The sequence below is a fragment of the Oncorhynchus nerka genome, linkage group LG11 (genome assembly GCF_034236695.1).
Source record: "Oncorhynchus nerka isolate Pitt River linkage group LG11, Oner_Uvic_2.0, whole genome shotgun sequence".
Classification (NCBI taxonomy): Eukaryota; Metazoa; Chordata; class Actinopteri; order Salmoniformes; family Salmonidae; genus Oncorhynchus; species Oncorhynchus nerka.
Genome location: NC_088406.1, coordinates 35070651 through 35098022, shown reverse-complemented (window position 1 = coordinate 35098022; position 27372 = coordinate 35070651). Strand labels below are relative to the sequence as shown.

Below are 27372 nucleotides of genomic sequence, written 5' to 3'. Positions count from 1 at the left end.
TTGGTCAGCAGTTCCTGCAAGAGGAAGGCATTGATGCTATGGACTGGCCCGCCCGTTCCCCAGACCTGAATCCAATTGAGCACATCTGGGACATCATGTCTCGCTCCATCCACCAACGCCACGTTGCACCACAGACTGTCCAAGAGTTGGCGGATGCTTTAGTCCAGGTCTGGGACCATCTGCCACCTCATCAGGAGCATGCCCAGGCGTTGTAGGGAGGTCATACAGGCACGTGGAGGCCACACACACTACAGAGCCTCATTTGACTTGTTTTAAGGACATTACATCAAAGTTGGATCAGCCTGTAGTGTGGTTTTCCATTTTAATTTTGAGTGTGACTCCAAATCCAGACCTCCATGGGTTGATAAATTTGATTTCCATTGATAATTTTTGTATGATTTTGTTGTCAGCACATTCAACTATGTAAAGAAAAAAGTATTTAATAAGAATATTTCATTCATTCAGATCTAGGATGTGTTATTTTAGTGTTCCCTTTATTTTTTTGAGCAGTGTATTTCATTTGGTCACAAATTGATAGAGATGAAGTCTCTCTGGTCTCAGAAAAAGCATGCTACTGAGTGAAATAGAAAAGGTGAGAATCTCAATCCATTTGGAATTTTAGGAGAAGTACTGCTTATATATTGCTGCAATAGACTCTGAACATAATTAGTCCAGATTAAACGACGGATGATATTGGGACAATAGAATGCCTTCAGGATTCATGTTGACATTCAAACCAACCTTCTCAATTATACCAGAAAAGATTAGAAACAAAAAACAATTTGGCCGAATTGTGTAATACTCTGTAAATTGATTAGCATGGTAATAGGCTTCCAGGTAATACATTAATTGATCAATGACCATGAAAAGTATTGCATTTATGCATCAATGTATTATTTATGTAAATATCATCACATCCCCATCATCATCAGTGCAAGTATATATATACACTGGCACAGCAAGACAGAAAAACAAAACCTACAGCCAACAATCTTTAAGAGTTAAGACTCCCTTTCAAGTCCCAATGTCACAAAAATGTTCAAAACAGCACATGAACATTAATTTAGATAAAGCAGTCCCTATCCAACAATACAAAAACATTCAAAAGCAGTCAATGTCACACATACTTAAAATGGTAAATATAAATTAAAATGTTAACAGCCATGGAATATGCTTTCAGAGACCCGACCGTCAAAGTGATTCAGTACCAGCAGTGTAATAATACAAGTGACATCAAGGGAAACAACAGATAGCTTTACATCTCAGTTTGTCTCCAAGTTCCTTCAGTCTTCAATGTTAGTATATTGCAGTTTTAATAGTTTGGTATGGACTTGTTGAGAACAGGAAGAGTGCATTACAGAAAGTGTTGAGACCCACAACCATATTCATATAACTGTCCACATTTTCTCCTGCTGACATAGGGACTAGACCTCCATTGGATTAACATAGCACAACATTGGTTAACTATCTGAATACTGTTTGCCGAAATAAATCAAGCCTGCCAGAGAAGTCACAAACATCAATGCTAAAAGGCTTCCTGTAACTTATATTGCATTATACTGTATATGAGACCAGACAAAGGAAAAAAGTAACAATGACACCATTAATAAAGTACAATTTTACAATACATTATGATGCAGAATAGGCTTTACTGTGTCAAGCCTTGAATTTGTACAAACTAGCAGATGTGCACTTCTTCACCACTGCAAAGAGCATGGAGACTCCCTCAGAGAGAGAAGGAAAAGGAGGGAATAGAAGGCTAATAAATAAGATAATTCCAGTGACCTCTGAGGTCTCTCTCGCTCTGATCTCTGCGCTCGCAGCCCAAGGTGAGAGGCTGTGCGGTGTGCAGGGAGAACCCGGCTGCTGAACCTCGTCGGTGTTGATTACCCGGCGCCCGTTGCCATGGCGTCCAGCGCTCAGAGCAGGTCGGGCAGAATGAGGCCCGGTGGTTTGGGCTCCACGCAGTTAATCCAAAAATTGGCACAGCTGGCGTGGTACTGGTGGCCCCCGTACAGCAGCTTGAAGTTGTCTGTCTCTGAGTTGAAAGCCTGGCGGAAGGAAGGGTCAAATAAGGGCAAAATGGGGGTGATGGTTAGGAAAAGAAGGTTCAACTGAATAGTTAATAAACAGATGAACCTGGCAGGAGCTCTGGCTAACAAATAGAAAGCAGTGGTAGAGATAAATCAACAGGAACTAAATCATTCATCTATGAGAGTAACGCTAGAAGCAGGGATTTGTGGGCAGCTTAACCTGCATATCTCCACTGTGGCACACAAACAAGAGGTCAACAAAAATGGACCCTTTGAAAAAATATGACTCATGTTTGGCACAATGCTCGGTCTACTGATCAATAAGAGTGTTGCTCATTGCTCGATCTCCTGACAGTTAGTTGAAGCTATCGAGATAGCTGAATGGCACTCCCACATAACATCTGAATATAGCCGTTGAGAAAAGTGAGTGAACTGAGAGGGGCAGAGAGCTGTTATGTGAGCTTGCATTTAGTTAGCTGAGCCCAGCAGAAGCAGCAGGTTGGTGATAAGGAGGAGATGCTAATGTTGGTGTTGTGCAGTTTAAGAGTTTGCATCCCTGATGAAATATCTGGGCTAAAGCATGAAAGAGAATGTGGTGAATCCTATCCTCCCACAGACAGACTGCATATACAACAACCTGGGAACACACACACACAATATAGTATACTCATACCTGTCCACATACTCACAAACCATTTACAGTACATTTACTATGCTGCGCACATCTGTTGCCTTTCTCACATACTCCGACACACACTCAGGTTTCACAATGTATTCTCGTTTCATCTGCCTCATCCAACTTCTTTCCTACAACCTTTATTTAGCCCGCCTGCCAAAGCCTGGTCTGTTGGAGAGGGAGTGGGGAAAAAAACAGAACACAAAGGCATAACCCCTCGTCTCCTTCTCTTCAATCCCATCCCCTCTCTCTCACCTCGACCTCCCCAGTCCTTGCCTGCATAACCGGGATTATGTGCAATTTACCCATCAAACATGATTGTGCCAACAGACATGTAACATAACAGAAGTAGAAAGTGCTAGAGAGAGGATATGCTTGGAAGAGTTAGACCATTGGATGGTAGAATAAAACCAAAATGAAAAGGTCAGCATGATTAATCCTAGGTGTTAATTCTAACTGTAATCTAAAGGTTAATGACCCTCCGTTAGGAAACCAAGACGACAGTGCTGCTCATGGTGCTATAGGGCTACAGACTAGAAACACCACCTGTTAATGCGAGGGGCATCATGCATAAAGGTGGAGGCTACAGTCTACTGCTGCTTAAGAGGCGAAAATAAGTGAAGCATACCCTTACCCTTAACCTCTTGTCATGGTCTTTAGCCAGTGCCTGTAAGTAGCATAAGAGGTGTCAGCATTTTCCTGGTTTCATGCATTGTCCTGAGTAAGCAAAGTGAAACTGTACAGTAACTGAGGATCAGTCCGTCAGTATGAACGTAACGTTGGTACACCAAAGGAACTGAAAGAGCAACCCGTCTCCAGAACATTCCAAGAGCCCCAAAGTGAAAGAATCTAAAGTACCACCCTACGATCATCCATCTCATTTGCCAATAAACATCAAACAGGGATGGGCATCTTTGAAGCAGGATTCCAGACTCTGCAATAGATTTGAGAGAAATACTGTGCAGTCTGCAAACCCATTGAATTAGGCGCCCACTGCCAAGTAAACTTCATTTAATGTTATTGGCCTTTTCCAGAGAAAGTCATAACCAAATTAAACTAAAAGATCACTTCAAATCCTCGAGATATTTCAGAATCTGACATGTATGAATAATAACGCAACATGCTGCATAAATTATTATTTGGAAAAAAAACGTCACTTTTACTTTTAGGAATAATTGCACTCATTAGCATTTATTATTGGGAGAAAATAGCAATACTTCATTAAACTCAAACGATCACAGAGTTTTATAGCTTGCTGCAGTCTCCAAGTTTATTTTTTATGTATTTATTTAACTCGGCAAGTCAGTTAAGAACAAATTCTTATTTACAATGACGGCCTATGGGACTCCCAATTGCGGCCGGATATGATAGAATCTGGATTCGAACCAGGGACTGTAGTGACGCCTCTTGCACTGAAATGCAGTGCCTTAGACAGCTGTGCCACTCGGGAGCCCAAGTAACAAACTATGTTTAGATCCAGATGCTATCTGTTGCTTAGCCTGATAGCAGATACACTACATGTTCAAAAGTATGTGGACACCTACTCGTCAAACATCTCATTCCAAAATCATGGGCATTAATATGAAGTTGGTCCTCCCTTTGCTGCTATAACAGTCTCTACTCTTCTGGGAAGGCTTTCCACTAGATGTTGGAACATTTCTGCGGGGACTTGCTTCCATCCAGCCACAAGAGTATTAGTGAGGTCGGGCACTGATGTTGGGCGATTAGGCCTAGCTCACAGTCATCCCAAAGGTGTTCGATGGGGTTGAGGTCAGGGCTCGGTGTAGGCCAGTCAAGTTCTTCCACATCGATCTCGACAAACCATTTCTGTATGGACTTCGCTTTGTGCTCGGAGGCATTGTCATGATGAAACAGAAAAGGGCCTTCCCCAAACTGTTGCCACAAAGTTGGAAGCACAGAATTGTCTAGAATGTCATTGTATGCTGTAGCGTTAAGATTCCCTTCGCTGGAACTAAGGGGCCTAGACCGAACTATGAAAAACAGCCCCAGACCATTATTCCTCACCCACCAAACTTTACAGTTGGCACTACGCATTGGGGCAGGTAGCATTTTCCTGGCATCCACCAAATCAAGATTAGTCCGTCGGACAGCCAAACGGTGAAGCATGATTCATCACTCCAGAGACCTCGTTTCCACTCCTCCAGAGTCCACTCCAGCCTACGCTTTGCATTGTGCATGGTGATCTTAGGCTTGTGTGCAGCTGCTTGGCCATGGAAACCTATTTCATGAAGGTCCTGACGAACAGTTCTTGTGCTGACGTTGCTTCCAGAGGCAGTTTGGAACTCAGTAGTGAGTGTTGCAACCGAGGAGACAATTTTTTACACGCTACGAGCTTCAGCACTCGGCGCTCCCATTCTATGAGCTTGTGTGGCCTACCACTTCACGGCCTAGCCGTTGTTACTCCTAGATGTTTCTACCTCACAATAACGGCACTTATAGTTGACCAGGGCAGCTCTAGCAGCGCAGAAATTTGATGAACTGACTAGTTGGATAGGTGGCATCCTATGACGGTGCCATATTGAAAGTCTGAGTTCTTCAGTAAGGTTAGTCTACTGCCAATGTTTGTCTATGGAGATTGCATGGATGTGTGCTCGATTTTATACACCTGTCAGCAACGTGTGTGGCTGAAATAGCCAAATCCACTAATTTGAAGGGGTGTCCACATACTTTTGTATATATAGTGTATTTATGTGCTTTAGCCAACCCCCTTGTTATGCCATATTGACATGACGTCAAACATGACTTAGCAGATCAGTCTGGGTTTTAGATAACAGGCTACATGTGTAGCTGTTGCCCATCCCTGACTCAACATATGAGGATGATTGGACGAAGAACATGGAGACAGGCCTCCAATGGATAAGATAAAACCCAGACCCGAGTCAGCAGTATCAAAGAACAACAACCTAGCTCCAGTCTCTCAATGGTGCCCATCATAATATTATGCCAGTGATGCCATCACCACCACATGCCTATCTCTAGTTGGTAGACAGACAGAACCTACCTGTACTCTGAAGGACAATAGTATTATCGGCTTCTGTATTAAAATGCTTTCTGTGATTTCATTATTCTCAGAGGGGATGCTATTCTGTGTTTGGCTTTTATGCTTTCTTACGAATGCTCCTGTAGACAAAAATGTAATTAAAAGGTGAGTTATTCATCTGATGTCAGGGGAATACAAAAAAAACAACAACTATTATTTAGCCTGAGTCACTCCACACGAGAGAGCGAGAAAAGCACAGAATGTGTGAGAGAGATAAGATAGAGAAACAGAATGATAGAGAGAAATTGCATTACAGACAGACAGACCGGCAGAGAGACAGACAGAGAGGAGAGAGAGAGAAATACCCTAACCCTCAGCAGATTTCTTAGCTCCTAAGCTCCCGGCTCCTGCCTGGTCTGATGCGTGAGGCTGTGAGCCACATCTGCTGTCTAAACTCAGTCCAGACTCCAGAGTCACATCCCTCTCAGCCATCCTCCCTCTGCCTCGCCTCATCAATCTATCTGGCTAAATGATGCAGGGGAACAACGCAAGAAACAATCAAAGCAATCTTGCCCTGCAGACCGTACAGTCAAATATATTATAAATGGTCCCCAATTTGACACCTAGTTACTGATGATCAGGTTTTGACAAGTGGAAAAGAAAGTGTCACAATAAACACATTTTAAACCATAGTAGAACTCAAATGATGAGATGAGTAGTTAGAACACACAGATATTGATGCGTATGGCATAGACTTGCTGTTAGTAGCTGGTAAGAGGTGAAGTGAAAGGTGGCCGTCAGATGAAGGCATCAGCGCTACAAGCCTGATAAAGTTGAAAAGTTGAATGCTTCACTGACCCTCCAGAAACCTTCCCACAATTCCCTCAGCCCAACCAGAGGTGCCAAAAGTACAACTTTACGCTTATCACGTCCTGTCTGTCTCCTTTAACTCTATTTTTACCTCCCTCTTTTTCTCCTTCTCTCCCTTCCAGCAGAGTTATCATCTTAACAGTTATCATCATCTCGAATAGGACTCAGAAATGAAGATGACCTGAAATTATTGTGGAGGGGAATTTGGTGTAATAGGATAGCCTGGTCATTTCTAATGCATCTGTGCGTGAACACAGTGCTGCATCTGTGCGTGAACACAGTGAACACAGTGCTGCGTGAACACAGTGCTGCGTGAACACAGTGAACACAGTGCTGCGTGAACACAGTGCTGCGTGAACACAGTGCTGCGTCTGTGCGTGAACACAGTGCTGCGTGAACACAGTGCTGCGTGAACACAGTGAACACAGTGCTGCGTGAACACAGTGCTGCGTGAACACAGTGCTGCATCTGTGCGTGAACACAGTGCTGCATCTGTGCGTGAACACAGTGCTGCGTGAACACAGTGCTGCGTGAACACAGTGAACACAGTGCTGCGTGAACACAGTGCTGCGTGAACACAGTGCTGTGTGAACACAGTGCTGCGTCTGTGCGTGAACACAGTGCTGCGTGAACACAGTGCTGCGTGAACACAGTGAACACAGTGCTGTGTGAACACAGTGCTGCGTGAACACAGTGCTGCATCTGTGCGTGAACACAGTGAACACAGTGCTGCGTCTGTGCGTGAACACAGTGAACACAGTGCTGCGTGAACACAGTGAACACAGTGCTGCGTGAACACAGTGAACACAGTGCTGCGTGAACACAGTGAACACAGTGCTGCGTGAACACAGTGAACACAGTGCTGCGTGAACACAGTGCTGCGTGAACACAGTGCTGCGTGAACACAGTGCTGCGTGAACACAGTGCTGCGTCTGTGCGTGAACACAGTGCTGCGTCTGTGCGTGAACACAGTGCTGCGTCTGTGCGTGAACATAGTGCTGCGTATGTGCGTGAACACAGTTCTGCGTCTGTGCGTGAACACAGTGCTGCGTCTGTGCGTGAACACAGTGCTGCGTCTGTGCGTGAACACAGTGCTGCGTCTGTGCGTGAACACAGTGCTGCAGCTGTCGGCACTGGTAACGTCTCAAATGGCACTCTATTCTCTAAACAGTGCACTACATTTGACCAGGGCCCATTGGGAATAGGGTGCCATTTGGGATGCAGGCAGTGTGAAGGGAGGGAGCTGTGAGAAGAAGAATGTGCTGTCATTTTGGCACCCCATCGCCTGTCTGTCAGTGGAGAATTTGGCCCCCAGGCCCCCAGTAGGAGACTGAAGTGAGATTCAGTTGACAGTTCACTGCATCATACTCTTTTAAACAGACGTCCAATAGTTGTCTCTTCTTTGCTCTGCAAAATGTTCAAAGTCAAAGAAATGATAATTTAGTTATTATGTGTCAACCACTAGTTTAAAAACAACTGGCAAAATGGCAAAATGATTCATGGTTTATTCAACTTGAGAAATGTGTTGGAACATATTTGTAATCAAATGTTTCAACAGTTGTTGGGTCCATCTGTTGAGGGATTGAGGGTGTGTTGGTTGGCAATCGTGATTGTGTGTTGACTGAGAATTAGTGTATGTTTACAGTATATGTGTTGACTTGACACAAGTGTGTGTCTGTACATGAGTGTGTGCAGACCTTGCTGCGTGAGTCCACGTTGAGCAGGCACACCCCACAGGCCAGCTCCTTGGCGTTCTTGATACCGTGTCTCAGGATACAGGAGGAGAAGTCCAGCGAGCTCTCATCAGGCTGTACAGAAAAACACACAAATGCACACACATTTGAAATAATTTATATATTTATTTAATAATTTATTTGAATCCACAAATCAAATTACATTCAAGAAGGATTCAAAACATTTCAAAGGTCTTTGTATGCATGGACACTTAAGGACAGCTGAATAACAGAGCCATTTCTTTTTGCTTTAGGCAGGCCTGCAATCTGGAGGCCACGTACTGTAAGCATGTTTGTGATTGAGAGACACACACACAGGTTGGTGTCAGATTGATCACCTGATCATAGGACTCCGCTGTGGGGCACACTATGTTGCTATGCCTCACATCAAGAACCATTTGTTACTTCACAAAACACTGCATGAAATGAGGGATCTACGGTTGAAATTTGAGGAAATGTACCATATGTGCAAGGATTTTAGTCGGGTGCTAACCAATTTACATTTAAAAAACAAGTTATTTAAGCAATTAGGCCCGAGGGGTGTGGTATATGGCCAATATGTCATGGCTAAGGGCTGTTCTTAGGCACGCCACAACGCATCAGGGCGCAACGTGTTCAGGGCGCGAACGACCCGGTTTATACCTGGATACAGACCACAGTACACATGGATTTTGTGTTGTAGATACAATGGGGCAAAAAAGTATTTAGTCAGCCACCAATTGTGCAAGTTCTCCCACTTAAAAAGATGAGAGAGGCCTATAATTTTCATCATAGGTACACTTCAACTATGACAGACAAAATAAGAAAAAAAAATCCAGAAAATCACATTGTAGGATTTTTAATGAATTTATTTGCAAATTATGGTGGAAAATAAGTATTTGGTCAATAACAAAAGTTTATCTCAATACTTTGTTACATTTACCATTTGTCATTTAGCAACGCTCTTATCCAGAGGTCAAATTGGTGCTTTTTTCTGTGGAAAGCCACTTTCTGCATCTAGGTCTTTTAAGGGGGGAGGGGGGAGAAGGTTTTCCTATCCTAGGTATTCCTTAAAGACAGGTGTCTGCTGGTATTTTGGCCAATTCCTCCACTGCAGATCTCCTCTGACAGGGTCAAACGTTTTCTGTAAGTCTTCACAAGGTTTTCACACAGAGCAGATCTCCTCTAGAGTGATGAACGATGTTTTGGGTATGTTGCAGGGCAACACGGACTTTCAACTCCCTCCAAAGATTTTCTATGGGGTTGAGATCTGGAGACTGGCTAGGCCACTCCAGGACCTTGAAATGCTTCTTACGAAGCCAGTCCTTCGTTGCCCGGGCGGTGTGTTTGGGATCATTGTCATGCTGAAAGAACCAGCCACGTTTCATCTTCAATGCCCTTGCTGATGGAAGTAAGTTTTCACTCAAAATCTCACGATACATGGCCCCAATCATTCATTCCTTCACACGGATCAGTCCTGGTCCCTTTGCAGGAAAACAGCCCCAAAGCATGATGTTTCCACCCCCATGCTTCACAGTAGGTATAGTGTTCTTTGGATGCAACTCAGCCTTCTTTGTCCTCCAAACACGAGGAGTTGAGTTTTTACCAAAAAGTTATATTTTAGTTTCATCTGACCATATGACATTCTCCCAATCTTCTTCTGGATCATCCAAATGCTCTCTAGCAAACTTCAGATGGGCCTGGACATGTACTGGCTTAAGCAGGGGGACACGTCTGGCACTGCAGAATTTGAGTCCCTGGCGGCGTAGTGTGTTACTGTTGGTAGGCTTTGTTACTTTGGTCCCAGCTCTCTGCAGGTCATTCACTAGGTCCGCCCGTGTGGTTCTGGGATTTTTGCTCACCATTCTTGTGATCATTTTGACCCCACAGGGTGAGATCTTGCGTGGAGCCCCAGATCGAGGGAGATTATCAGTGGTCTTGTGTCTTCCGTTTCCTAATAATTGCTCCCACAGTTGATTTCTTCAAACCAAGCTGCTTACCTATTGCAGATTCAGTCTTCCCAGCCTGGTGCAGGTCTACAATTTTATTTCTGGTGTCCTTTGACAGCTCTTTGGTCTTGGCCATAGTGGATTTTGGAGTGTGACTGTTTGAGGTTGTGGACAGGTGTCTTTTATACTGATAACAAGTTCAAACAGGTGCCATTAATACAGGTAACGAGTGGAGGACAGAGGAGCCTCTTAAAGAAGAAGTTACAGGTCTGTGAGAGCCAGAAGTCTTGCTTGTTTGTAGGTGACCAAATACTTATTTTCCACCATAATTTGCAAATAAATTAATAAAAAATCCTACAATGTGATTTTCTGGATTTTTTTTCTCATTTTGTCTGTCATAGTTGAAGTGTACCTATGATGAAAATTACAGGCCTCTCTCATCTTTTTAAGTGGGAGAACTTGCACAATTGGTGGCTGACTAAATACTTTTTTGCCCCACTGTATGTGGTAGTAGAGTGGTGGCCTGAGGGCACACACTTCATGTGTTGTGAAATCTGTGAATGTATTATAATGTTTTTAAAATTGTGTGCATTCATTTTGCTGGACCCCAGGAAGAGGAGCTGCTGCCTTGGCAGAACACTGCTCTAAGGAATACACATTTCTCTTTTCATTTATTCATTAACCAGCTCAATAAACTGAAGTAGAAATGTGTCTTTAATCTGGGAAATGAAATGAAATACAGTCCATTAGTCTGTTGGCAGCAGAGCTGTGTGAACAGGTGAGTGTGCCCAGACAGCTCCTCTCTCTCTGAGGGCAGAGCCTGCAGAATCAGAAAGAAGCTGTGGGTCTACGGTCTGAGATAACTCAAGATTACTACTCACTCACTCCGTCTCCCTCTACCTCCCCCTGTCCCTCTCCCTCTTTGCTTCGCTAATTCTCTCTCTTTCTGTACTGACATTATCTCGAGTCAGGAGATGGCCGGTCTGTTTTATCTGCTGGCATTTGAGAAGCAATGTTCTTTGTGAGGCTGACTGAGGCAGTGAACTGTCAACTGAATCTCACTGCCTCTGTTCTCCACACATCACTACAGCCTACAACAGACTGCTCTACACTCCCCATCCACACAGCTACACACACTACAGGTACTTTGCATGAGTCAATGATAATCCACTCAACATTTCATCAGGAACATTTTCTAGACAAAGCAGTTAGTTACAATTAAGTGTCAATTTCTCAGGTCTATGTGTAGCCTAACCCACTGCATTGGAGGAAGGGAGGTCTGTGTGTGTGTGTGTGTGTGTGTTGACGGTGTTTCTCACCGCCAGGTTGGCCAGGGACATGAAGCCCATGAGGTTGTTCCAGACGCGGCTGATGTCCTTCAGCAGCTGCTGCAGCTTCTCAGAACACACGGCTGTGGCCTTGATACCCAGCTCCACACGCTTGGTCACGCGGTACACCTCCACCACACCTGCCACATAAACACACTTTGACGTTAACACACAACCTTAACACACCTGCTCCCTGTTCTTTCCCACAGCCAGCTCCAACATCAGCCAAGGTTAGACAGTGAGAAATACAACAGGGACAATAAGAAAACGTTTCCAGGAAAACAGCTAACAGGTCTACAGTCCCCTATGTTGAAACATGCTCTGAAGTTGTATCATTAGACTTTTGGCAGTGCCACGAGAAATACCTGGAGGATAACAGCAGCAAACATATTAAAATAGCCCTCTGAAGCTGGATCAACCTGACATAATGTTGGCTGTAACACTACGCTCTCTCTAAGGGTTAACGTGGAACGGTGATTGACAGAGTTGTTGTTCTCCGTTGAAAGGGGGACAGCTCATAGTTTTATAATGGTGTGATTTTGGAAGAAGGTTCACAGCAGTGGTGGTACACGGTGTTCTGTTCTCAGCCCCTCACAATGGTATGTGTGCCTGTACCAATCTCACAGCTCATTAAAAAGAGACACCGCTGTCTGTCTGTCTGTGCGTACCAAATGACACCCTATTCCCAAAGTGCACTACCTTTGACCAGAGCCCTATGGGGCCCAGTCTAAATGAATAAGGTGCCATTTGGGATTCATCCACAGTCAGGCCAGCGAAGATAAGCCATCACTAGTATCCACAGTGTGTCAGGCCAGCGAAGATAAGCCATCACTAGTATCCACAGTGTGTCAGGCCAGTACCCACAGTGTGTCAGGCCAGCGAAGATAAGCCATCACTAGTATCCACAGTGTGTCAGGCCAGCGAAGATAAGCCATCACTAGTATCCACAGTACCCACAGTATCCACAGTGTGTCAGGCCAGCGAAGATAAGCCATCACTAGTATCCACAGTGTGTCAGGCCAGCGAAGATAAGCCATCACTAGTATCCACAGTGTGTCAGGCCAGCGAAGATAAGCCATCACTAGTATCCACAGTGTGTCAGGCCAGCGAAGATAAGCCATCACTAGTATCCACAGTGTGTCAGGCCAGCGAAGATAAGCCATCACTAGTATCCACAGTCTGTCAGGCCAGCGAAGATAAGCCATCACTAGTATCCACAGTCTGTCAGGCCAGCGAAGATAAGCCATCACTAGTACCCATAGTGTGTCAGGCCAGCGAAGATAAGCCATCACTAGTACCCACAGTGTGTCAGGCCAGCGAAGATAAGCCATCACTTGTATCCACAGTGTGTCAGGCCAGCGAAGATAAGCCATCACTAGTACCCACAGTGTGTCAGGCCAGCGAAGATAAGCCATTACTAGTATCCACAGTGTGTCAGGCCAGCGAAGATAAGCCATCACTAGTACCCACAGTGTGTCAGGCCAGCGAAGATAAGCCATCACTAGTATCCACAGTCTGTCAGGCCAGCGAAGATAAGCCATCACTAGTACCCACAGTCTGTCAGGCCAGCGAAGATAAGCCATCACTAGTACCCATAGTCTGTCAGGCCAGCGAAGATAAGCCATCACTAGTATCCACAGTCTGTCAGGCCAGCGAAGATAAGCCATCACTAGTACACACAGTGTGTCAGGCCAGCGAAGATAAGCCATTACTAGTATCCACAGTCTGCCAGGCCAGCGAAGATAAGCCATCACTAGTACCCACAGTCTGTCAGGCCAGCGAAGATAAGCCCCCAATAGGATCCACAGTCAACTCTGTAGTGCTGGACAAATCTGTCAGAGGGGATCTAGCTGAAGACTGTTGGGCCTTTTTAAAGCTCAGGACCTCCCTGTCGGCGGGTGTCGGTGTGTGTGTCAGTGATGTATGTGTGTCAGTGTTGTGAGTTTGTCAGTGTGGTGTGTGTGTGTGTTAGTGTGGTGTGTGTCAGTGTGGTGTGTGTCTCACCTAGCAGGTACTCCATGCCCTGAGCAGACTGGATGACCTCAGTGCAAACAGTAGAGCTGCTGATGCTGTTCAGGGTGTTGTTGGCTTTAGTGATGACCTGGGGACAGAGACGGACAGCAGAGTGGGTTAGGGTTACACACACAAACACATGTGCGCATATAGCAAAAAAGGAGAGGGGGAACAGTCCTGTACAATATCTTACCTGTAGAGCGCTCACCAGACACCTCTGCCACTCATATGCATAGCGCTCACTCTCCTGAAACAACATGCAATAGTTGTTAGAATGAGTTCAGATATATGAGAAGACATTTATACATTTCCATAAAAAATACAAAAAAACAAACTTATTAAGGCCAAAGCCTCTGTGGTTTGCAACTGAAATCAATGTCTACTGAATATGTAAACCCTCCACAGAGCATCTGGATAATTGGCAAATGTAGTTAACATGTCTGGGATAGTGTGACTGTGTGTGGGTCTCACCTCCACCTCCCCAGTCAGGTCCTTGTACTTGTCTCTGATGACGGGCAGGGCAGGCTTCTTCTCACTCAGGGTGCTGGAGCGGTCTCTGAAGGGCTGCTCCGGGGCCGGGGAGGGGGGCGAGCGCCCAATCTCCTTCTCCCCCAAACTGTGGCTACGCTTGTGGGAGCCTGAGGCAAGGACAAGAGTAGCGAGTGTCTTGATACGTACATATATAGTATATACAGGCAATGTCTGGCATACATACAGTATATACAAATGCCCTTTTAAAAATGGTCACTTATACCAACCCAGAGATGTTGGCTAATTCCAGATATGCACCTGTTTGTTTACTATGGCATAATTGGGACTTTTTACCCGAGCTCATATTCTGTTGTGGCTAATTACTTCCAGACAAGGACACAGACAACAAACACTTAATTTACAACAAATGATAATTATGTACAAAACAGCGCCACGGCACCCAACGCAAGTATGAATAATTAATGAGGGCTCACTCGCTCACACACACAGAAAAAAATGGACAGATACATACACAAACACGAAAATAGACAGGCACACGAAAAAAGACACACAGTCACATGCTGAGCCCAAACTATTCAACACAGGCTTTGTCTGTCTGAGTCTGTGTGTGTGTGTGTGTGTGTGAGAACCAGGTAATCATCTCCTGCAGAGACATGCATCATCTTCCCCACAATTTCACAGCACTAATACATTCCCCCACTACCACACACACACCGATCAGATAACCATTCAATAAGGACAGGGGAATAACAACTGAAAATTAATTACATTTAACTGGGAGAGAAATCAATGAGGCAAATTAGCTTTTATCACTTTGGAGGTAGAAAAAGCTAATGAACTATGCATGAAACATAACACTGGAAAACAACAGTAAAAAATGAACACCCAAGGAGTGAATACAGTTAATTTCGTATAGGCACGGATTTCTTGGCCTTGTTGTTAATTCATCTCATCTGCCTGTGTACCAAGGATGTGCACAACACTGCCATCTATTGTCTGACAGTGGAACTGCACTGAGCTGTCGGAGGGGCCACAGATGCTCCAATAAGAGGTGATGAAAGTCCTGACATCAGGGCCAGCTGATCTGATTCACACCACTACACCAGAACTAGAAGGCATGTTGTAACTGGATGCAATTTACATTTTGAAACCATCATTTACTGACTGAGGATCAGAAAATTAATGTATATCTTCCAAAAATAAATAATTGAGAGAGAGAGTACAGGTCAGATGACTCACCTTGTACAGAGAGGTCAAAGGTGGCGAGTTCGCTCTTGATCATCTCTTCACTGGACTTGACCTTGGTCTGAGAGCTGGCCTTCAGAAAGTCTGACTTCCCAAACTTGGCCTTGTCTCCATGAAAGGCCCCGAACTCATCTGAGGCCTCGTTCAGGTTCACCTCAGAGCTCGGCTCGGCCGCGGGGGAGTCTGACTTCTCCGACACAGTGCTGGCAAAGTCCCCAAAGTCATCATCTTCATCCCCACCCAAACCTACCGGCTCACAAGATCCAAAGTCAGCAAAGGCCTCAAACTTGCTGTCGGTCGACACACTATCGTCTGTTGAGAAGGTGGTGATCTTCGTCTGGCAGGTGTGTGTGATGGGGATGTTTTCTGTGCTGCCGAACGGCATCTCCTTCCTGTGGACTACGTCTGAGGGGAAAGAGGAGGAAACACCAACACCGTCCAGGACCAGATGCTTCTTGGCCTGATCCTGAGCAGACAGGCATTCCTCTCTTTCTGACCAATCATAGCTGGCCAGCCTGCTGACTGCTGACGTTCCGAAGGGGTCAAACTTCATGTCGTCTCCTTCTGTAATGACAACACAAAATACACACTGGTGGCTCTAAGTGGGAAAAGCATAGTGTGCTGAAATGATAGCAACTAGTCAGTCAGCCATGATAGAGTGACAAGGCATCTGGCGAAGCTTTGATATGTTATACGAAACATACTTACTGTGGAAGCCATATTTTGTTTCTGATGCTGAATTTGTGTTGACTTACAACAAGCAGCTTTACTTTGGTCAGAGTAACACCCCATCTCCCCTACATTGTGACAGTGAGATCATATGCACTGCATTTAATCTAGTGTTGCACTATAGTGTGTGTGTAAGGGTTCACTTATTAGGATGTGATCACCAGCTTAAAGGAGGGATAAAAAGCTGAAATTGATTGTGTTCTAAAAATTTCTATTTCCAATTGGTGACATAGATGACAGAAAATATAGGGGTACAACATACGTCGCTCACATACATTTACATTTACATTTAAGTCATTTAGCAGACGCTCTTATCCAGAGCGACTTACAAATTGGTGCATTCACCTTATGACCTCCAGTGGAACAGTAGTGCATCTAAATCTTTTCAGGGGAGGGGGTGAGAGGGATTACTTTATCCTATCCTAGGTATTCCTTAAAGAGGTGGGGTTTCAGGTGTCTCCGGAAGGTGGTGATTGACTCCGCTGTCCTGGCGTCGTGAGGGAGTTTGTTCCACCATTGGGGGGCCAGAGCAGCGAACAGTTTTGACTGGGCTGAGCGGGAACTGTACTTCCTCAGTGGTAGGGAGGCGAGCAGGCCAGAGGTGGATGAACGCAGTGCCCTTGTTTGGGTGTAGGGCCTGATCAGAGCCTGGAGGTACTGAGGTGCCGTTCCCCTCACAGCTCCGTAGGCAAGCACCATGGTCTTGTAGCGGACATACAGATACAGACTCACATTTGTACAGTCGTGGGCAAAAGTTGAGAATGGCACAAATATTAATTTTCAAAGTTTGCTGCTTCAGTGTCTCAGTGTTACTATGGAATACTGAAGTATAATTACAAGCATTTCATAAGTGTCAAAGGCTTTTATTGACAATTACATTAAGTTGATGCAAAGAGTCAATATTTGTAGTGTTGACCCTTCTTTTTCAAGACCTCTGCAATCCGCCCTGGCATGCTGTCAATTACCTTCTGGGCCACATCCTGACTGATGGCAGCCCATTCTTGCATAATCAATGCTTGGAGTTTGTCAGAATTTGTGGGGTTTTGTTTGACCACCCGCCTCTTGAGGATTGACCACAAATTCTCAATGGGATTAAGGACTGGGGAGTTTCCTGGCCATGGACCCAAAATATCAATGTTTTGTTCCCCGAGCCACTTAGTTATCACTTTTGCCTTATGACAAGGTGCTCCATCATGCTGGAAAGGGCATTGTTCGTCACCAAACTGTTCCTGGATGGTTGGGAGAAGTTGCTCTCGGGGATGTGTTGGTACCATTCTTTATTCATGGATGTGTTCTTAGGCAAAATTGTGAGTGAACCAACTCCCTCGGCTGAGAAGCAACCCCACACATGAATGGTCTCAGGATGCTTTATTGTTGGCATAACACAGGACTGATGGTAGCGCTCACCTTGTCTTCTCGGGACAAGCTTTTTTCCAGATGCCCCAAACAATTAGAAAGGGGATTCATCAGAGAAAATGACTTTACCCCAGTCCTCAGCAGTCCAATCCCTGTACCTTTTGCAGAATATCAGTCTGTCCCTGATGTTTTTCCTGGAGAGAAGTGGCTTCTTTGCTGCCCTTCTTGACACCAGGCCATCCTCCAAAAGTCTTCGCCTCACTGTGCGTGCAGATGCCCTCACACCTGCCTGCTGCCATTCCTGAGCAAGCTCTGTACTGGTGGAGCCCCGATCCCACAGCTGAATCAACTTTAGGAGACGGTCCTGACGCTTGCTGGACTTTCTTGGACACCCTGAAGCCTTCTTCACAACAATTGAACCGCTCTCTTTGAAGTTCTTGATGAACCGATAAATGGTTTATTTAGGTGCAATCTTACTGGCAGCAATATCCTTGCCTGTGAAGCCCTTTTTTCCTTCCAGGTAACCATGGATGACAGAGGAAGAACAATGATTCCAAGCACCGCCCTCCTTTTGAAGCTTCCAGTCTGTTATTTGAACTCAATCAGCATGACAGAATGATCTCCAGCCTTGTCCTCGTCAACACTCACACCTGTGTTAACGAGAGAATCACTGACATGTCAGCTGGTCCTTTTGTGCCAGGGCTGAAATACAGTGGAATTTTGGGGGGGGGATTCAGTTCATTTGCATGGCAAAGAGGGACTTTGCAATTAATTGCAATTCATCTGATCACTCTTCAAAACATTCTGGAGTATATGCAAATTGCCATCATACAAACTGAGGCAGCAGACTGAAAATTAATATTTGTGTTATTCTCAAAACTTTTGGCCACGACTGCAATTGTGACAGTGGAATATTTGTTTTGATAATACCAATAGGTTTAGGCTAAAGTGATACTTCGGTATTTTGGCAACGAGGCCCTTTATCTACTTGTGGATACCATTTTTATGTGTCTGTGTCCAGTATGAAGGATGTTAGAGGTAGTATGGTGAGCCAATGCTAACTAGCGTTAGCACAATGACTGGAAGTCCATGGGTATCTGCTAGCATGCAGATAGCGCAATGACTGGAGGTCTATGGGTAACGCTAGTTAGCAATTGCACTAGCTAGCAACTTCTTTCAAACCGTATGCCGAGACATAAAAATGGTATCCACAAGTTCATCTGACTCTGGGGAAGTAGATAAAGGGCATCATTGCCAAACTCCCAAAGTATCCCTTTAATTGCTACTGAAAAGGAGAACATAGCATTGACCTCTATTAATTTGATGTGTCACATGTAAATTAACCAAGGGTTGAGTTAGCTGTCCTCTGATACAAATGAAATAGATGTCCTGAGAGGGTTGGCTGCTGGGGCTGAGGTAGATTGGAGATCAGACAGTTCTGAGGCAGATAAGACAGGACATGAGGCCCTGCTGTAGAAAACCTCTCTGTGGTTTTCTCTAGGTGTGTGACAATACTGTAGCACAAACTATTAGGAGCAGACAGTTCTGCTAACATGACGATACAAAATGACATCCATTTCATGAGATTGCCATGGCAACGTCAGCCGTGGAGTGGAGCAGTTCTGTCTGTATTGATTATCTACCCCACAAACTGTGTTGTACAAGCAGAACACTGTTCAATTCGGAACATATCAGGCAGGGATCATATAATTACTGGCAACACAAACAAGCACACATTCTTACAAGTGCTCACAGTCACACACTCCTAAGATACAGTATAACCTGCAGGCACGTGTGGATCCCCGTCAGCGTAGCCTAATGCGTGACACAACCCTTGCACACAAAAAAGCCATTTGTGAAATTGACAAGGAACTAGTGTAGTAGTAAGCCGAATGTAGCTAGATCATAATCTGCCCTCAGGATAGGGAAGGGAGAAAATAAGACGGTACGCATTTCAGCAATACCAATAGTAATATTTATTACGACAACAAGAGAGAAAGATCACAAAATACTCTGAGAGGTCTATTGTTACAAGAGGTTTGTCAAACTAACACTTGTAAAAGTATATTTGAATCATTTAGAATACTACGGCATGCAGAGTCAGAAAAGAAGAAAAACAAACGGTAAAAGAAAGAAAAGCCCCAGAAGAATATAGATGCAGAATGAGAAGGCACAGTCACAGACTAAAATGAGTAAATCTCGGTAGAAGAAGACACACTGTAGTTGTACTAACAGGGTGTAAAGCAACAGGTTGATTGATAGAAAGATAATTGAATACAGAACACTTGAAAAAGCCAAGGTGATTTAAAGGACAGGTTCAAGGCAGGAGAGTGATTAACCCTTTGAGGACCTGAATGCTTCTCTACTGTTCTCGCCATGATAGTAACTCAAATGTCAACAGCAGACTTTTGAGATAAAATAAATAAGGGTTTTGTCATTTTTAAATCACAACTGTTTGTGTGTCTTACTACAATTACATAACGTCAACATCATATACATAGGACATATTTCAATGGTCTAATACATTCCATTGCTGAGAATTTGGAGGAAAGGTACGGACCTCCAAATCCATTATTTAGCATGTAAACTTGTCAAGTGAGCTACATTTCTCTCCATTTGTGTTTTTTTGCATGATTCTTTATAAAACCATTCTGCTCAAGCTCTCAAAGGGTTAAATAAAACAAGTGGACTATCCTACCACAAGACCTTAGAGAGGGTATTCATCTTGTCCAATCACATGTGACAAAATAGATTTAAAGAGACAGTATCATTTTTCTCTCGCTACCTGTTAGTTCTAGGCTCCTGTGTACAAGCTCTTAATAGTAGCCATTCAATAACTAACAACCAGATGGGTTTCTCAAGACAACAATCTGAACCAACCTAAAATATTTTCCATAACTTGCCTATCCTCATATATACATTTCATCTTCAAATAGTTTACACAACACATTGTTTAAAATAATATCAGGAAGTCTATCTAGTTTGAAAATAAATACGAATTTTCCTGTAATAAAAATACACTATTAAATCTGTATACATAGTCTTTTTTTCTTTCCTTAATAAAAACAACTAGTAATACTGTTATGCATAAAAATGTCATCCTATAATATGTTCTTGTCAATTTCACAAATTGAACAGGCAGGCAAAAGAAGCAAGGCAGGGAGGGTATCACTAACTTCAGTGTGTTCTCAGAGAGCCTGTTCATGGACCCACACATAACAAAACATACCTGAATATCAAAGACCAATGAAAAGGCTTCCTTTTGAGCTGCTCTGACCCAAAGGAGCACTGGTTGGGAAAAATAGATACTGTCTCTTTAAGGTTGGTTACATTTTCTCCAGGGTTGAACACAGTGCAAGCATGGTGAGGCTTTCACACTCCAAGGCCTGCTACTGTACGCTTTCTCAGCGATGAGATTTGATTGGTGCTGTCCAAGAACAACAATACTGATTGGATGAACGTGGGTCAGAATAAAAGGAAAAGCAATTAACAGGTTCTGGGGAATGTTTTCAATGCTCCACTACACTATCAACCATTTTGCTGCAGCTCTGGGATCAGTTGCCATTGGTTATTGTCTTACTCTCTCCTTCGAGAGTAGCCTAACCATTTCAGTTAAACTGAAAGTTGATTTATTCTGATGTGCAATAGAACTGAAACAAATAAATTGGTATCATTACATCGATCATTTCCGATTTAGAATAACTCAAATGGTCAATTCCTAGATGGAATTTGATTGAGATGCCCCTTGCCCAAACTGCTAAAACAAATGAACTGATATGTTGGCTAGTGTTGAAATATTATGGTTTATATAATAAGGACATCTCACTGCAAACTGGGTGCTAAAAGGAGTGTGTTGCTCAAACACAGAGGCTGTAAGGAGACACCTTGTACTTGAAGGAATATATGAGACATGACATGGAAGATGAGATGCTTGGTAAATTAATTATGATCATGGGAAGGGAGAGGAGAGGGTGCTGATATGGACAATACCTGGACATTAAGGCTAATTAGATTCCATGAGAGTGTTTCCATTTAGAGGTTCAGGGCAGGGCAGACCCTGAGAGCAGTGCCTTTGTGCCTCTGTCTGCTATGCCGACCTTTGACCTCTTTGTAGTGATGTGGGCTGTGTGAGACCACTTAGGTTAAGGGAGTTGGAACAAAAGCACTAAGGGATATTGATACCCAACACTGGGAGTGCCAAGGTATGGGTACTCTCACACACTGTAGGAAAAAAAAAAAATCACTCGTACACATACAAAACACAATCAACCAATCACACTCACACATACCAACACACAATGAGCAATCAAAACAATTTACTCAATGCAATATTAAACTGTAGAGGTTGAGGGGATTTCTGCCATTCATAAATATGTTCTGCCTTTTCCTAAATACTTTCTTTTCACATAATAAGTATGTCCACTATCAGGGAACATCTTTACACATTTTTCTTGTACGCCTCTTATTATCATCATGCTTGATTTGATAACTGAGCATTAAGCGTCAACATAATATAATCAATCTGAGGAAGAATTTGGCTTGCTGTGATTAAAATGAAGGCCTATTGCAGCATACAGGAACTGGCCATTCTGAAAGTGATGAGAATATATAACATCTCCTGGTACAAAGGCCCATCACCATTACATGGCCCTGTGTTCATCTGCATTCAGCTATTTTAGTCTCATCCCTCAACACACACATAATCACGACTGGGGAGACAACAGGTGCATTGAGGTGATGAGCAATGTGGGCTATGACAGCACAGACAGGGAATGAAGGCCAGTGGTAGCATAGAGCAGACTGACTACATCACATCAACCTGACTGTCTCTCATCAACTCTATATGAATGGAGCTAAGAGGAGGCAGAGAGGCCTGTGCTTTGTGTCTGTGCTACAAACGCTAAACAAATTAACAATAAATTAATTAATCTAAAGTACCTTATTATGTTTAATAAATAATAAATAAATATTAAGTAAATAAATACGCTGAAAGGAATACCAGGTAATGATGGGTTTGGGAATGAATGACTGGTGGGTGTGATGAGATGATATGATAATAGTGTGTGGCGTTTGACTGTCTCATGATTCAGCAGTGATGTGGATGAGCTAGCTCACTGCTTTGCCTTCTAGTCTAACTCCTGGTTTAGTGCGAGCTAAGGGGCACTGAGGGGGGTGGAGACAGAGGGGCCACCGCCAGGCCTACGATTGGTTCTTTATGTGTGACTGGGCGGGGTCTCACCAGAGGAGGCGCACTAGTTCCTCACCTGTGGCGGGGGGTTGGTGGGCCGAGAGGCCCGGCAGATCCAGAGAGCTGTCTGACATCACGTGCTTCAGGTCTCCACCCATGTCTGACAGCTTCATGTCCAGCTGCACTGACAGAGCGTCCTCAGAGTCCTCCTTGCCCACGCTGCTTCCCCCGATGGATGGGAGGTCTAGGGACTTGACTGAAGCCGAGTCCTCCTTGCCTCCTTGTTTGAAGGCTGCCACCTTATCCACCAGGCTCTTCTCAGAGGCCCCCAGCGCTGTGCAGAACTTGGACGACTGGAAGTCGGTGAAGTCATCTGCTTCGCTCCTGAGGGAAGAGAACGAGCCGCCGGCGCTGTGCTTGTTGTCGTCATATGCCAGGCCTCCTTCCTGAGACAGCTGCTTGAACACGTCATACTTGTCAGAGCCCTGCTGGGGGCGCTGTGGAGTGGTGGTGGTCTCTCCTCTCCCCCGTGCCCTCCCCTCTCCAGACGTCAACCCCTCACCCTTGGCCTCCCCCCCAGAGCTGCCGAAAGCCATGAAGTCTGCAAAGTCATCATGAGACGCTGCCACACCTCCTCCCACATCAGGGCCAATAGGAGCAGCCTCCGAAGAGGAGGTGGGGCCAAAAAGGGAAAAGTCACCAAAGTCCTCGGCCCCACCCCCGGGGGGCTTGGCCCTGCCTGGTGGGAGCACTAGGGAGGGGGGAACAGAGGGGAAGGGGCTGGGCTTGATCTCAGCAGGGGTGGGGGCTATGGGAGCCATTGAGGAGAAGAGATCCAAGTCAGCCATGTTGAGAGGGTTTTTAGGCTGAGAGAGAGAGACTGCTGGTTGTTGTTGATGTAGCTGGTGTTGTAGTTGCGGTAGAGACTGAGAGTTCGGGAAAGCAGGAGGGAATGCTGGCTGAAACATTTTGGCCTGGTCTGAAGGTTCTAGTGGAGAGATGCTGTCGGCGGTTTTAAAGTCTGTGAAGCCATCATCCACACTGACAGACTTGAAATCGGCAAATCCTTCCCCTGCGAAACAAACAGAACAATTGAAAGACATTGCAAAAGCATTTAACACAGCAGCCAGACAGGGAGGACATTGGCATGACACATTTTTTTCTAATTTCACAATCCTACAAGAAAGAGAGGGGATTAGTTACGCGTCTGTCACATAGCGGAGGCTCGTGGTGAATTTCAAGCTGTGGAGAGACCTGCGCTGGACTGTAGTCCGAGACACTGCTATGAGAGAACAGCAGCAGCAGACAGCAGTGCACAAACCAGGCTGGGCTGTCTACAGAGACAACACCACCACATGCACTTGCATCTGTCAGTCCCTAACTGGGACAGCACATGATTAAGCTGTGACTTCAGAGGAATGAAGTCCCTTCCTACAATCTACAAAGACTTCCTCAGTATGTTTTTAGATTTTTAGAACCACACAATCACGACAAGAGGGCTATAAGAAAATCTACAGAGGAAAAGTGGGTAGAGAGAGTTGTGGTTGTAGGGGCTGTTCACACCACTGCTGTTTTGTGGGAAAGATTGAACTAATGGGCTCACTATGGAGAGTGAGCCTGGCAGGCAACACACAGGAAAGGTCACTGCAATCAGACTCAGGCAGGACTTACTGGAGTCGTGGGAGCTGCTGTCCCCATCAGAAACTGTTCTAGTGAAACAGGGAACAGCAGGAAACAGACCAACATCAGGGATACTGCTGAATGTACTGAGTACTCTGGAAATGTGTGCAACATAAAAGCACACAGACCACTCAGATATTATACAAACAGCATTCATCTTGGTACACAGTCTCTCTCCAACCTATTTCTGTCTACCTACAAAAACAAGTCATCCAAATTATTTTTTCCTCCAAGGCTGCTGTGACTTTGTGTTTGAAGGTCTGTCAGTTTCTTCCTCTAGCCATCTGTTGAGTACAGGGACCATCTCAGAGCCCAGTCCCACGACGCACTATCTGTCAAAAGGCTTGGAAGCTGTGGGGTTTGGCTTGTGAACTGCATGTGTGTGACCCAGCCCAGAGCCAAGGAGGAGGGAGAGCTCTACTTACCTACTGGTTTCCTGTCACCTGGTGGCTCTAGCTGTCGGAACACACTGTATTTGTCTCCGTCAAAATCTGGGTCAAACGAGATAAACAAAACAGGTACGCTTTCAACTGAATGATACATGACAGCATATTTGGCAGGCAGGCAAATGTACTGTACTACAATACCACTCAAATACTATTAGGCAAGTATTCTACGACAAACATCAGAAATGTCTTCTATTTTCTACACATCTGTTAGTTGTGGTGGAGGATGTGTATCAGTAGTGATTCGTTGTTGAGGTGTGTGTGTGTGTGTGTGTGTGTGTGTGTTGTAGGGCCAGATGAGTGTGTACCTGAGGCAGGCTGAGTGGGCTCTGGAGGCTCCTCCACAGAGAGCTGCTTGAAGACAGCATACTTATCAGAGGATGACGAGGAGGAGCCAGAGACCGGAGTCAGAATGGCAGGAGCACTGCAGACAGACAACACACCATGCTCAGTCCACAGGGGAGTCTGGGGCTGCGTCCCAAATGGCACCCCATTCCCTACATAGTGCACTACTTTTGACCAGGGTCCTGGTCAAAGGTACTGCACTATGTATGTAGGGAATAGGGTGCCATTGGGGACACACCCTGGGGTCAATGCTGCACCCATCTCCTCTACCTTAATCCCCTTAAGCTGCCTGAGCTGATTGGACACATACAATGGTGAAATTCCACTGCAGTTGTACACCATACTGGACCGCAGATAAGACCCAGGAATCAAAAGCCTGGAGGGAATGAGGGATCTCTCCTGAAGCCTTCCACTGAACATCATCTCGTTAAGAGCCATTGTACTGCTGCTGTCAGAGTACACCTTTCTATCCTGACTGGCTGAAGATTCAGCATGGGGCTTCCTTTAAATTAGAAAGGGATCTGAAACCGGGGGGATTGGAGATACGCAGGAGGAAACAATTAAGCTTTTGTTTTTGAGGAAGTGGAAGGGGATTGTAAGTGACTATGCCACTCAGACGTTAGATCCTTTATTTCCACATTCTCTTTGTCTTACAAGATAACGGGCTTTGGGCTGCCTCTCCCTGAGAGACAGACTCCCCACGCAGGGATTGAAAAGTAATATAAAGCAACTCTACTGTCCATTGAAATGGATTCATTAAGAGATGGCGAGGTGCAATTGTTATGCTGGAGAAACTACTACAAGCAACTAAGTGACCATGTACTTGTTACCCACAATACCTGGATAAGATGTAGAATTCAGCTTTACTTCCATACAGAATGTGTAATCTGATTTAAAGTAATACCAAACACTGATCCAGCCACTCCAGTTACTCACTCCAGTCAGTCAGTCACTCACTCACTCACTCACGTCAGTCACTCCAGTCAGTCACTCACTCACGTCAGTCACTCCAGTCACTCACTCCAGTCAGTCCGTCCGTCACTCCAGTCAGTCCGTCCGTCACTCCAGTCAGTCCGTCCGTCACTCCAGTCAGTCCGTCCGTCACTCCAGTCAGTCCGTCCGTCACTCCAGTCAGTCCGTCCGTCACTCCAGTCAGTCCGTCCGTCACTCCAGTCAGTCCGTCCGTCCGTCACTCCAGTCAGTCCGTCCGTCACTCCAGTCAGTCCGTCCGTCACTCCAGTCAGTCCGTCCGTCACTCCAGTCAGTCAGTCCGTCACTCCAGTCAGTCAGTCCGTCCGTCCGTCACTCCAGTCAGTCAGTCCGTCCGTCACTCCAGTCAGTCAGTCCGTCCGTCACTCCAGTCAGTCAGTCCGTCCGTCACTCCAGTCAGTCAGTCACTCCAGTCAGTCAGTCAGTCAGTCACTCAGTCAGTCAGTCAGTCAGTCACTCCAGTCAGTCACTCACTCACTCCAGTCAGTCCGTCACTCCAGTCAGTCACTCACTCACTCCAGTCAGTCCGTCCGTCACTCCAGTCAGTCAGTCACTCCAGTCAGTCAGTCACTCCAGTCAGTCAGTCAGTCAGTCACTCCAGTCAGTCAGTCAGTCACTCCAGTCAGTCAGTCCGTCACTCCAGTCAGTCAGTCCGTCACTCCAGTCAGTCAGTCAGTCACTCACTCACTCCAGTCAGTCAGTCCGTCACTCCAGTCAGTCCGTCACATCAGTCAGTCACTCCAGTCACGTCAGTCAGTCAGTCACTCCAGTCACGTCAGTCAGTCACTCCAGTCAGTCCGTCACTCCAGTCAGTCCGTCACTCCACTCAGTCCGTCACTCCACTCAGTCACGTCACTCCAGTCAGTCACTCACTTCACTCCACTCAGTCAGTCACGTCACTCCACTCAGTCAGTCACGTCACTCCACTCAGTCAGTCACGTCACTCCACTCAGTCAGTCACTCCACTCAGTCAGTCACGTCACTCCACTCAGTCAGTCACGTCACTCCAGTCAGTCAGTCCCGTCACTCCAGTCAGTCAGTCCGTCACTCCAGTCAGTCAGTCCGTCACTCCAGTCAGTCAGTCCGTCAGTCAGTCAGTCCGTCACTCCAGTCAGTCAGTCCGTCACTCCAGTCAGTCAGTCCGTCACTCCAGTCAGTCAGTCCGTCACTCCAGTCAGTCAGTCCGTCACTCCAGTCAGTCAGTCAGTCCGTCACTCCAGTCAGTCAGTCAGTCCGTCACTCCAGTCAGTCAGTCAGTCCGTCACTCCAGTCAGTCAGTCAGTCCGTCACTCCGTCACTCCAGTCAGTCAGTCAGTCCG

General features: G+C 45.4%; 1 protein-coding gene across 9 annotated transcripts in view; it reads right to left on the bottom strand.

Annotated features, from left to right (window-relative positions):
* Positions 1 to 872: 872 nt before the first annotated feature.
* The window catches only part of synrg (synergin, gamma), a 45018-nt gene continuing 18518 nt past the window's right edge, over positions 873 to 27372 (bottom strand). For 5 of the 9 annotated variants that reach the window (XM_065024451.1, XM_065024452.1, XM_065024458.1 and 2 more), the window contains 12 exons: positions 25027 to 25142; positions 24698 to 24763; positions 22669 to 23664; positions 15314 to 15883; positions 14054 to 14220; positions 13776 to 13829; positions 13574 to 13670; positions 11561 to 11709; positions 8278 to 8388; positions 7949 to 7987; positions 3344 to 3376; positions 873 to 2051 (listed from right to left, as the gene is read on the bottom strand). In XM_065024451.1, the coding sequence (XP_064880523.1) occupies positions 1920 to 2051; positions 3344 to 3376; positions 7949 to 7987; positions 8278 to 8388; positions 11561 to 11709; positions 13574 to 13670; positions 13776 to 13829; positions 14054 to 14220; positions 15314 to 15883; positions 22669 to 23664; positions 24698 to 24763; positions 25027 to 25142 (2530 nt within the window). In that variant the 3' untranslated portion in view covers positions 873 to 1919. The remainder of the gene's footprint in view (positions 2052 to 3343; positions 3377 to 7948; positions 7988 to 8277; positions 8389 to 11560; positions 11710 to 13573; positions 13671 to 13775; positions 13830 to 14053; positions 14221 to 15313; positions 15884 to 22668; positions 23665 to 24697; positions 24764 to 25026; positions 25143 to 27372) is intronic. The other 4 variants (XM_065024455.1, XM_065024459.1, XM_065024453.1 and 1 more) reach the window with 3 other exon arrangements.